The 12,492-nt window shown below is 39.9% G+C and overlaps 1 protein-coding gene across 2 annotated transcripts in view; it reads right to left on the bottom strand.

Moving 5' to 3' along the window:
- B3galnt2 (beta-1,3-N-acetylgalactosaminyltransferase 2) overlaps window positions 1-12,492 on the bottom strand; it is a 41,333-nt gene that overhangs the window by 25,722 nt on the left and 3,119 nt on the right. For both annotated transcript variants that reach the window (XM_055603952.1, XM_055603953.1), the window contains exons 2-3: window positions 6,509-6,656; window positions 1,140-1,240 (exon numbers count right to left, since the gene is read on the bottom strand). In XM_055603952.1, the coding sequence (XP_055459927.1) occupies window positions 1,140-1,240; window positions 6,509-6,656 (249 nt within the window). The remainder of the gene's footprint in view (window positions 1-1,139; window positions 1,241-6,508; window positions 6,657-12,492) is intronic.

Here is a 12,492-nt window from a genome sequence, read left to right as displayed (position 1 = left end):
GAATCCAACCTATGAAAAAGTCAGGCTCTTTAATACAAAGTATCTATGGAGTCCCAGGACCTATGCTACATGTTTTATCATGTACTCCACCTTTGTACTAGTCTCCATGAGGTAGGTACTTCTTTTTTTCTTCTTGATAGCATCTCACTCTATACCTCAGGCTGACCTGGAACTCATTATGTAGCCAGATTTATCTCAAACTTGTGGCAATCTTTCTGCCTCAGCCTCCCAGGAGATGTAATTACAGACATGTGCAATTACACCCTTTATTCCTTCTTAAAGATGACGAAATGTAGACTCAGGAGGTCAGAGCTAGAATGTGGCAGAGATGGCTTTAGAGCCAGATTTGCAGCCCACACCTGCATATTACCAAACTTCTAAAAGGGATATATATATATGTAACTATGAAGACCTTACAAACTTTAAAATACCAAAATCCAGGCCCACAACAGATTTGGAAAACCTCCTTTACAACTGCAGCTGAACATAACAGGAATGCTAATACAGTGGTAACAGCCTCCCTTGCAACACGGAAGCCTCATTAGCATCAGCTTCTGCAACCTCACTCAGATTCCCACAAACTTAATTCTAAGAAATATAAAATGTTCTGTAATAAACCTGTCTCTTTTGCAGAAGTTTAGTCCATGACTTTTAACTTTTAATATTTTTTATTTATATATTTTTACATGTTCTTGATTTTAGCTGATTCCTAGGCAGAAGTGATCTTCCCACTCCAGGTTCCCCAGGGCTGGGATTTCAGGAATGTGCCACATCACCTGGTTCTTAGCAGTAATTAAAAATCAAAGTCAATTCATAATATGTGCATTGTGGCTATTATAAACCAGCTGGTAAAATCAGCACTTTTCCAAAATTGTTCAAAATTCAGCACCTAACAGTAATCTCATTCTTCAGATGCACTAAATCACACTGAAGAATATCATCGGTCCTGAATTCTGTGTCAATAAAGAATCCCAGAGACTCCCTGAGTGACTAGAACATCTGTCAAGAAGGCTGGAACAAAACTTCTGGTGATAAATGTTTAAATGTTTATGTTGGTTAAAAATAGACTCTCACCCATAAAATTTAGCACTTTTTACTTGACAGAAAACTTATGAATGGCAACCTGATGGACAACGCACCTGGACTGGTGATGTTGAGCAGGCGGCAGGAGTAAGGATCCTCCCTGTCTTCCACAGGCACTTCACAGCCACGGGCACCTATTATGAACTTCACAAGCACACTGAGACATGGGTTGGCATTACAGTCAGTTACAGATCTTCACACATACCCATTTCCTCATGCTCATTTCAGACCTTTCAGACACTAACATTTATGAGGGCTGATCTCCAACTTTTTTTCTGGCCTAACAAAAAGAGGGGGCATGTGAGCCAAGGACTGCTAACTACTGAGTGACTTCATACAAGGCCTCTTCTGTAAAAAGCAAGTGTAAATGCTTGGCCTGGCAAATGCTCATGTTAGCTAACAGCAGACTGTGGTAACAGCAACTTCTCAGAAACAAACTACATTTGGAATTTTCCTTTTCTCTTGCTGGACTAGTCTTTCTGTAAGAGGAGATCCCTGCTGCTCCCAAACCTTGCATCACTGGTTACCTGTGACCTCTAACCCAGGGCTTTGCCCTTCATCTCCTTTTGGTCGGCTCTTTCTCTTTAGTCCCTGTCCTCTGACAACACCTATTTATCCCTGGGCTGTAACTGTCCAAAAAGAATGATTCTTGAACTAGCACATCTAGTATAGACTCAACTTGTAAGCCATCACTCCTCAAGTTCTTTGGTACTGTCACCTTGATAACCCACAGAGAGCTGAATTCTGAAGTGCTGGCTCATGAGAGCCAGCTGTCAAATTCCCAGGAATTTTATAAATGGTTAAATACCATCTTTATTAAATTACAGAAACAACTAAATATATTTAAAACAAAGAAACACTCAAGTTCTCCACTTTCTGGGTTTCTTGTTAAGGTTATTTATACTTTTATCTGTTTAATGGAATATTCCTGGTGTACATCTTTTTACAATTATGTAACAGCAGTTGCTTGAAATTGGCCTTGGTGAAAATATTTAAACACAGAAATTGATAAACAATATAAAGAAGTGGATTTCATGCGTCACTGTCTAGACTGAAAGGATGAGAAAATGTTATTAGTGCAGATTAAGCCTAAGTAAAATAGATCTTCAGCCAGTACTTTCTGAATAGTACTAGAAAAATCTGAATATTTTTTTAGTGTCCAAAAACTATTAGATGATTCAAAGTCACTGACTTCACTGACTAAGAACAAAGTACTGATATATCTTAATAGAAAAAAAAAAAAATTGAACATTTTATTGTTTTTAAGTGCAGGGGTGTTCTGCCTGCATGAACATCTGTGTGACACACGTATACAGTTCCTATGGAGGTCAGAAGAGGGTTGTGGGTCCTCTATGACTAGAGTTACAGACAGTTGTGAATTGCCATGTAGGTGCTGGGAATTGAACCCTGGTTCTCTAGAAGAGCAAATAGGTGCTTGCTTAGTCATCTCCCCACCACCCAAGTCTTTCTTTGGGGAGAAGGGGTTGAGACAGGGTTTCTCTGAATAGCCTTGGCTGTCCTGGATTCACTTTGTAGACCAGGCTGGCCTTAAACTCAGAGATCTGCTAACTTCTGCCTCCCCAAGACAAGATTTCTCCGTGTAACTGCTCTGGCTATCCTAGATTTACTTTGTAGACCAGGCTGGCCTTGAACTCACAGAGATCCACCTGCCTCCGCCTTCTGAGTGCTGGGATTAAAGGCATGCGCCACGACCATCTTATTCTTCAACTTAAAATATTTACTTCAGAGCTATATGCCTTCACCGATTCCAGCCATAAGTTTATTACAAATCTAATATCCTGGCAAAACAGAAGCATTCTATGAGAATTAACTGGCCAAATAGATTTCACTTATTTTACAGAGTACTGCATGTTATTACCTATCAAGAAAATTATAAGTTTATCACACTTTTTCCTCAGAATCCATTCAATAAACAATTATAGAGTACACTACAGCCTGCGGCTATCTGAGCTCAAACACATCCTCAGCTGAGCTTTCTCTTTCCAGTATGTTGACTGAGGATTTCACAACTCTCCAAGTCGATCGTCATTGGGACACCTCCTGTTCTCTCTATACCCTCTCCTGGGTCAGCACTAAGCAGTCACATTCCTCAGCAGTTCTGTGTGAACAAGCCATCCTCTACATAACTGCGTGCCATGAGCTAAGCAGGTCACTGCTGACCTCTCACAGCCATAGGCCTTTCCTCCTTCCCCACGTTCAGTCTTCTCTCTTTTCCTTCCTTCCTAGGCTTTCCCTCTGCTCCTACACACATCTAAAATAACCTCAGGTTACATATGACTGATGTTTCTAAGGACTCCAGGCTATTTAAAAAGATTGATTTTATCATCGTTTGTCTGTCTGTGTGTCTGCAAAGGCCAGAAAAGGGAGTTAATTTCCTGGAGCTGGAACCAGGTGCTTGCATAGCACCTGATGAAGGTGTGGTGATCAGAATTCAGGTTTCTCTGAAGAACAGCAACCATTCTTAACTGCTGAGCCAGCTCTCCAGCCCACTCCAGACTATTTTACGTATGTCTCCACTGTAGCACATACTACTTCTGTGTATCACCCCTTCTCTGAACTTCAAGGTCCCTTGCCTCCACCTTCGTGTTCTAACACACACTGCACTACCTACTTAGAACAACAATAAATTACAGCCTATGACAGAGGCTTAGAATCAAACACAGTTCTCATAATATAACTAACATTGTTTGACTCCTTTGGTAAAACAAAAGATATCAAAGGATCCCATCACCACAGAAAGAAACATCTTTTACTACTGGCCAGGTAGGCAGAACATCTTATATAGGTTATTAGCATTTGTAATAAAGGTATGGACATGAGTGAATATGCTAAATTAGGTATACACATCATTGTTTGTTTTTTCATAGCTATCTTAAATAACTTTACTAAATTCTTGTAATTACTATGCATTACAAAGTTATTTTGGGGCTTCAATCTGTTTTTATATAGATAATCCACTGTTTTCAGAAAACAAACCACAAGCTTATTACGTTTAAGTAACTGCTACAAAGGCAAATAAATTACTGGCATAAATTACACTCATTATTTTTAGTTTTGAGGTATTCATTCAACAATTGTTGAGCATCTCACTCTTCACCAGATTAGGTTATAGATACTGGGAATTATCAATAGAAAAACAAACAAACAAAGAGCCTACCTCCTAGTGGGGAATGATGAATAACTTATAAATGCACTGTACATGCCAGTCAGTGATATGGCTAATAGCAAAGTCAAGCAAGAGAAGACAGTGATAGAGAAGTGTAGTGCTACTTATCTGAGACTGTCTGCTGGGGTGACATCTACCAGAGACCTGAACAAAGCTACCATGAAGACATCTAGAGATAGTGATCTAAGCAAGAGACCTGAGGAATGCTACCATGAAGACATTTAGAGGAGTGCTCTATGCAGGAGCAACAGCTCTGAAGCAGAAGCTTGTGCAGTGTATTGGGGTGGGAGAAGGAGGGGATGAGGAATGGGAAAGAAAAACATGTTTTTCTCACTTGCAGAACCCAGATTGTGTTTGTGTATGTCTCTGTGTGCCTGTATGGGGGGGAAGGGGAGCAGAAGAGTCAACTCTTTACGGGGAGGGATGCATCATAGGAAGGATGAGAGAGGGATGGTGAGGGTTAGTATAAGCAAAGTATGATGACAAATTTATAAAAATGTCATAATAATGAAAAACACCATTATTTTCTATGTATAAAAAAACAATCATGTAGTTGTGAGGGAAGCACAGTGATTTACACAGGAGAAATTAAGACTACGTCAAAGCCTACAATAATTTGGGATTTTTATTTTATATTTATTTATTTATTTAGAGACAAATGTCATATAGTCTAGACTGCCTTCAACCTCACTATGCAGCTAAGGATAACTTTAAACTGTCTATGCCTGATAGGATTTTATCACCTACTCATTTTCACACTCACACACACACACATATACACACACACACGCACCAATGAAGAGGTATGAATAGAGAGTTATCAAAATTTGAGTAATCTTAAGAGGATCACTCTGATCTGGCAGCAATATGAAAAACAGAATGTGCCTAAAATGAAAAGAAGCAATCGAAATAGAGGCTCTTCTGCAGCAGCCTTAGTGGCAGTACAAGTAGTCTAGCTAAGGAGGGCAGTAGTAAAGGTGTGAGAAGTCTGGCTCTGGGTATGAGCTAAAAGTTACACCAACAAGTCGTGAGTGGCTGCTGTGGGAAGTGAAAGCAAGGAAAAGATAACACCATGACTTTGGTCTGAGTTGTTGGTGGCATGTTCTTACTGGCCATGACAGGAGAGACTACTTGGAACTCAAGCTGTGGAGTGGTTCTGAGGCCTTTCCTTGCTGGGTAATAAGATTTATTATTGCAGTCATGTGCTAAGAAAACGTGCCAGGGAGAAGAATGGAAGCTGCCATGAGGAAGATAGGAAATCTATAAATGTTCACTATCAGTGACAAGAAAATTCCCAATTGCGATTTACCTCAACAACCAGCCAAGAATGTGACAGTTCAATGTAACCCCAAGAGGACATTCTTTGCTGCAGCCCAATGTCTTCCCGTCCTAGGTAGCTCCACCCTATGCCTCTCTTCCAGCTCCTCACTGCAGCCTTAAGAAATGCCCACATGAGAAGGGACTCAGGCCCTTCGTACATGACTGGAACAATAAATCCTCCTAGCCAGCAAGGAAAGGCCTCAGAAACACCTCCAGAGCTTGGATTCCAGCAGTCTGTCCCCCACACCGAAAAGGAACTTGCCATCAACTGCTTAGACCAAAATCATGGTGTTATCTTGGTTTTACTTCCCATGCCAAACATTGATGTCCAATCATTCCTGGCCAACAGCAGGGCCACCTACTACAACAGGAGGCAGTGCAGAGCCCAGCTCTGGCAAGATGGTTAGGAAAGAATGTGGCCTGCCATGCACACTGTTGATCCTAACACTAAAAATACTACAAAAAAAAAGTGAGGTTACTGAAAATACTCTAAAATGCCAACCTAAGAACTTACTCTTTCAAGTGCCTTTTGGCTTAAATTCTTGATAAAATTTACTTCTAAGACTCAGAAGGAAATGGCCATTTCTCCCAAAAGATTCATGTTTCTAAATCAGTCTCTCTTAAAAAAAATAAATAAATTTATTTTTACATATATGAGTGTTTTGTCTACATGTATGTTTGTATACCACATGTGTGCAGTGCCCACAAAGGCCAGAAAGGACTTTAGATTCCCTGAAACTAGAGTTATAGACAGTTGTGAGTCACTGTGCTGGGAATTGAACCTACATTCTTTGGAAGACAGCCAAATGGCTCTTAACCAAGCCATCTATCCACCCCAATACCGACTTTTAAAACTAAAGGTTTTCTGGTTTTTTTCCAGTTCTTGAACCCAGCAAGGGAGGAGCTGCGGAGACCTACCGTTGACTTAACGCAGGGTGTTGCAGCAAGTGCTTCAGCCAGGTGTTTCTGATCACATTTCGAAGTTCATGGTTATTTCGAGCGGATAACACACCAACTACTACATCATAGTGACTAAATTTCCAGTGAGGAAATAAGGCTGACTGATCTATAAATAAGTAACATAAATTGCAAGTTAGTCACAATATCTCAACTACAGTAAACTCAGCATATTTCATAAAAAGTTTATAACAAATAAAACATGCATATGCTTGTAAAATATATAGGTAAATAGAAACAAGTTTTACATTTTAGAAACCCATAAACTCAATATCCAGAAATATGTACAACTAACATTTTGGCATATAGGCTTTTGGTATCTCACATGTATGTATGTATCTACGCCAGCAAAACAAAGATTTTTAAAATGAAGTAGGTGGTAAGATTCAGCTGTGACAGTGTATCAAAGCAGATGCTGAGTCTCATAACTAAACTTTGAGCAGAGGGCAGGGAATCTTATGAAAGAAGGGGGAGATAATAAGACCTGGAGAGGACAGGAGCTCTACAAAGAGAGCAACAAAACCAAAAAATCTGGGCACAGGGGTCTTTTCTGAGACTGATATTCCAACCAAGGACCATTCATGGATAAAACCTAGAACTCCTGCTCAGATGTAGCCCCTGGCAGTTCAGTATCCAAGTGGGTTCCCTATTAAGAGGAAGAAGGGCTGTCTCTGACATGAACTCAATGGCTGGCTCTTTGACCAACTCCCCCTGAGTGGGGAGCAGCCTAGCCAGGGCCCCAGAAAAGGACATTGCAGCCAGTCCTGATGAGACCTGATAAGCAAGGGTCAGATGAAAGGGGAGAAGGACCTCCCCATCAGTGGACTTGGAGAGGGACATAGGAGGAGATGAGGGAGGGAGGGTGGAATTGGGAGAGAATAAAAGAGGGGGCTACAGCTGGGATACAAAATGAATAAACTGTAATTAATATAAAAAATAAAAATTTAATAAAAAACAAACAAACAAAGAAACAAACAGATTCAGCTGTGAAAGGCAATATGACATAAAAAACAAATGGTAGGCAGCAAGAAAGTCAATTAGACAACCGTTAGAATCCTGGATCCTTCACGTATTTACTACGAGGGGTTATGTTTTGAGACAGGGTTCTAACACAGTCCAGACTGGCTCTGAACTTCAATCCTATTACTTCCATCACCCCAGTACTGGGATAACAGGCATGCAGAACCATACCTGGCTGACTGTCCAGTTATTAAGGCTCTTGAGTCTGTTTTCCTTAAATATAAAATGACTACAGTATTTCTCATGAATATGTAAAAATTTTTAAGTGAGATAATGTGGATAAAAATCCTAGGTTAGGACCAGTAGTACATAAGTAATAGTTACTAAGTTTGGGGAATGAAATCAAAAGACCTCCATGTTACACATTATCATTACACACACACACACACACACACACACACACACACACACACACTCCTATAGTCAGCTAAAACTTTTATTACAAACCAAATGTTCTAAAGAAATGAGCAAAAAGCAACGTTTTTAGCAGAAAACAAAAGGTCCTTTAACAAGTCATGTACACAGCTCACTTTTTACTGTTGGAAGATCTAATGGGTAGGATTCTATTTTAATTTAAAAAAATTCATCCTTAGAAATAAGACAGAAGACAGGCTATGTCTTTCTTTTTATTGTTGGTTCTCAAGTTTAAGAGCTACAAGCTTATATAGAGCTCCAATAAGGATTCCATTTCATCTTTCTCCAGTGGTGGGAACTGACTCAAAATGTTTTTCAAAAGTAAATTACTAAGGGCCATTGATAGTCACTGAATTAAATGCAATGGTTTTATATGCTGCAGTCTCTAGGTATTCAATCTAAAATGCAACAGAAGCCTGCTGATACCTTTTCAAAGGACCAATTAAAATAATTAGGGACAGTCTTTTACTATAATAATGTAAAATATATTACACTATAACAATTTTAATACTGTTAAGAATTTTCATGTTGCTAATCTTATTTTCCACAAAACAAATTATAGCAAATGCATTTGTAAAAACAGCTTTTCAATTCTAAAAAGATATTTGTACTGCTCTATTGTGAATCTCGTAGCAAAATGAGTTCTATAAAAACAGAATTTATCTTCAACATAAATCTGCATGCTCGTGGATTAAGCTTGTGCACAGTCCTTCAGCACCTGATCTAACACAGTAAGCCTCATCGATAGGCTCTCTTTCCTTCTGATGCGCTCGGGACCTTGCGCATGTTACGCCAGCACTCCACTACTCATCTACATGCCCAGCCCTACAAGTCAGTGCTCATCACCATAACACAGATACTTACTAAGCAAATGAGACGACAATAGGGAGTATTTAGTATATTGCCCTAAATATTAAAATTTAAAAAAAAATTCAGAGATCAGAAGCACCTTTTTTTTTTCAGACACATAGCAATATATTAAAAATTATATCTATTGCTAGAATTAACTCTAAATGAGTTAAATTTGGACTGTAACTGAAATTTTTTCTATGTAACTGAAAACCTTGTGCAAAATTGCCAATGATATTAACATAAGTGTACCCTAGTCACAGGAGGGAGGCAATGTACTAACCACCCAGTCCTGACAGTGGTCCCACCAGTAAAATGAGGCACTACCTCAGGTAAGCAATTTGCCTCCCATGTGCCTTCATTTCATAATCAAGAAAAAAACAGAAAAAAATCGTTTTTGTTTGAGACAGGGTAATCTGTTGCCTCAGCTGGTCAGAAACTGACCTTGAACAAGTCAGGTTTTTCCTCCTGCCTCCACCTCTCAAATGCTAGGATTACATTCATGAAACACCACACATAGCTAAAATTTTTAAATGTTCTACTGCCTCTGTTTCAAATGTCTTTTTAAAAGATTACAGGTGGTGGTGGCAAATGCCTTTAATCCTAGAAACTGGGAGGAAGAGGCAAGAGGATCTCTACCAGTTTGAAGCAACCCAGTCTACAGTGAGTTCCAGAACAGCCAAGGCTACACAAAAGAAACCTTGTCTCAAAACAAAACAAAAACAAAATCTGTAAAAGGGGAAGTCACATTTAACCTGTGCTTCATTAATCTGACATGAGAAAATAAGGTTTCTAGGCAAAAAAACAAATATTCAGAATAATTCAAATATGAGTGCCAAATAATATCTTATTTCTGGTGTCTAATCAAAGCAGATCATTTAGAAATACAGCACATAAAACATAATTGAACCCCTGAATGCCTCAATATTCTTCATGCAAGTTTTCTCAAGCCTCTTTCTAGACACTAAATCTAGCTTCTGTTTAGACGATAAGCTTTTACTGAGGCTAGCTCCTCATGAACCTTCTATATCGCTGCCCAACAAGGTTTTTGGTTTTGTTTTCAACAACTAAATATACACAAAGATAACCACTAGCACGTGACAACCCTGAACATTATGGTTGTAGACTACATTTTGATCTTATCCCACACCCCTGTTCATGTTAGTTTTCCCTGCTTCTAATCCCCCATCTAAGCCACTCCTGTTCAACTGCTTTACTTTTCAGGCATGTCTCTTTTTCTTGCAAAGAAACCAGAGTGCATCTTGTCCTCTTGGAGAAGTTCCATTCTAAAATACACTGCAGTTAGATTAAGAAAAACAAGTTCTTCTATTACATATGCCCATGTAAACCCATCTAATAGACTCCCCATATAAAAGGATAAAAGTTTCAGGTGGGTGCTTTAATTACCTAGGCCATCACTCAAGTCCTCTCACAAGTTTCACGTTACGTACTCATCACACTGATATGTGGGATAACCATAGGAAACCTGGCTTGATTCCAGTAGTTAGAAACATAAAGTTGAGGGACAGACAACTAAGACATAAACACCAAAGGACAATTCATGAAAAAAGGCAACAACCTCTGGGGAAAAAAGCCCAAGTTCACTAGAAATCAAGTTTAAATTACAGCAACAAAACACTGTATTTCTTCTACATTTGAAATGACAAATGTCCTCTTAAATGGTAAAAATCAAATGACAGGTACTTCAAGAGAATGCTGACAATCTCAAGACAATAGCTACTCTGTCTCATTGCTGGTAGCACTGTAATCTGGAAGACTTTTACAGGGTATTCAGGATCGAGACCCGGTGGTGCACATCTATAATCTCAGCACTCAGGGAGGCAGAGGCAGGTGGATCTCTATGAGTTTTGAGGCCAGCCTGATTTAAACGGTGAGTTCCTAGACAAGAGAAGGAAGAAATGAGAGGGGAAGAGAGTGAAAAAAGGGAAGAAAGAGGGGAGAAAGGGGAGGAGAAGAGGGGGCGGAGTGGATAGGAGAGAAGGAGACAGAAGAAAAGGGAAGAGGGGGGAGGGGAGAGGGGAGAAAGAGAAGGGTGAGAAGAGAAAAGGGGAGAAGGGCAGAGAGAAGAGGTAGAGGAAGAAAGGGGAAAGGTGGATGGGGTGAGTGGGGAGAGAGGAGAGGAGCGATGGGGGAAATAAGAGAGGTAGGAGGAGAGAGAGAAGAGATACAGAGAACTTGTCTCAAAAACAAAAACAAAACCCAGGACACACTGCAAACACATACTCAATACTTTAGGAAGGTAGAATCTTTGTTGACACTTCATTCCTCAGATGCTGTCCACTTTATTTTTTGAGGCAGGGCCTCTCACATCGAATTAACTCATTGGTCCATTTAGGCTGGGTGGCCTGTAAGCTCCAGGACCTTCCCTGTCACCACTTCCTCCGTGCTGGAATTACAGCTGTGTGCTACCCTGCCTGGCTCTTTTAGGTTGATGCTAGAGATCTAATTCAGATCTTCATGCTTGTTGTAAGACAAGCATTTTAACAACAGAGCTGGCTTCCCAATCCCATAGTTTCCCTTTTTACATTTAAAACGATTCAGAGTGCTCAGGCTCTGAAAATATATTAGCCTGCAAGTCACATGCCTGAAAAGAATGTGTATGATACATCAAAAACCTTTTCAAAATACATTTTTCAAGACATGTATTATATTGAAAATAATTCAGAAGTACAGACCATGTTTCTTTCCTTGCATTTAAAAATAAGTTAAACTTTTCGTCTACAGAACTTGTTTCCTTTTATGAAAGAAACATTTAAATTATAAGGTCCTCATGGCACGTACACAGATAATACTCATTCAAAGTGAGCATTTCTTATGTCTGCTAAATGGCACAGGCCCACAGGGAACAAGATCTCCACAATGACAAGAATAACTCACAATGCCACGGAAGTGCCCCAAGAGCAATGACTTTATTTTAGTAAGTAATCTATCCCAAGAGCCTGACAACTTGCCCGGCTTTGCAATGACCAAGGACATTAAGGACTAAGAGAAGTTGACCTTGAAACTGATTATTCAAAATATGCCTAAGAAGTCAAGCACACAGACAAACCTCACATGTGTGCTCCTGGATAAGATCCATCACAGTCAGGCAGAAATCTTGACAATGAGGAAAACATAAGAGCCCATTGCAGACCTACTGATGAAACAGTCACTGCACCACTGCAGGGTGTCCTTGCCAGCTTTAGTCAACCATACTGGCACAGACTTCAGCCATCTCTCCACTACCAATACTCCCCCAAATTCCTGGAGCATTTACAGTGACCCAGGCACTGTTCTAAGCTCAACAGTTTATAAACATGGCAACTGAAATCCCGAGATATGGCGTAGAGAGGTAATTTTATAAGAACCAGCCCTAGGCAAAAGCTGGACCCCAAGCTCAATTTGTCTTTCAAGTGCTTGCCCAGTCTGTCTCCAAACATGCTGGGCCCAGGTATACAGCCCTACAACTAGCTTTCCAAATATGTACTTGTTGATAAGTTCTTTTCTTTACAAGGCTAGCTTCCCACCTTCCAGATACCTTTTCTCTATCGAGAGGCTTTCGACATTGGCCACTGCATAATTCCTGCTAAGACACTGTCCACAACAAGTCTGCCATAGCCGAGTCACAGTTAGTGTTCCCTGGTCCAAAGGCTATCTTTTCC

The sequence above is a fragment of the Psammomys obesus genome, unplaced genomic scaffold (assembly GCF_907164565.1).
Source record: "Psammomys obesus unplaced genomic scaffold, mPsaObe1.curated_primary_1811, whole genome shotgun sequence".
Lineage (NCBI taxonomy): Eukaryota > Metazoa > Chordata > Mammalia > Rodentia > Muridae > Psammomys > Psammomys obesus.
This window is presented reverse-complemented; position numbering and strand designations above follow the sequence as displayed.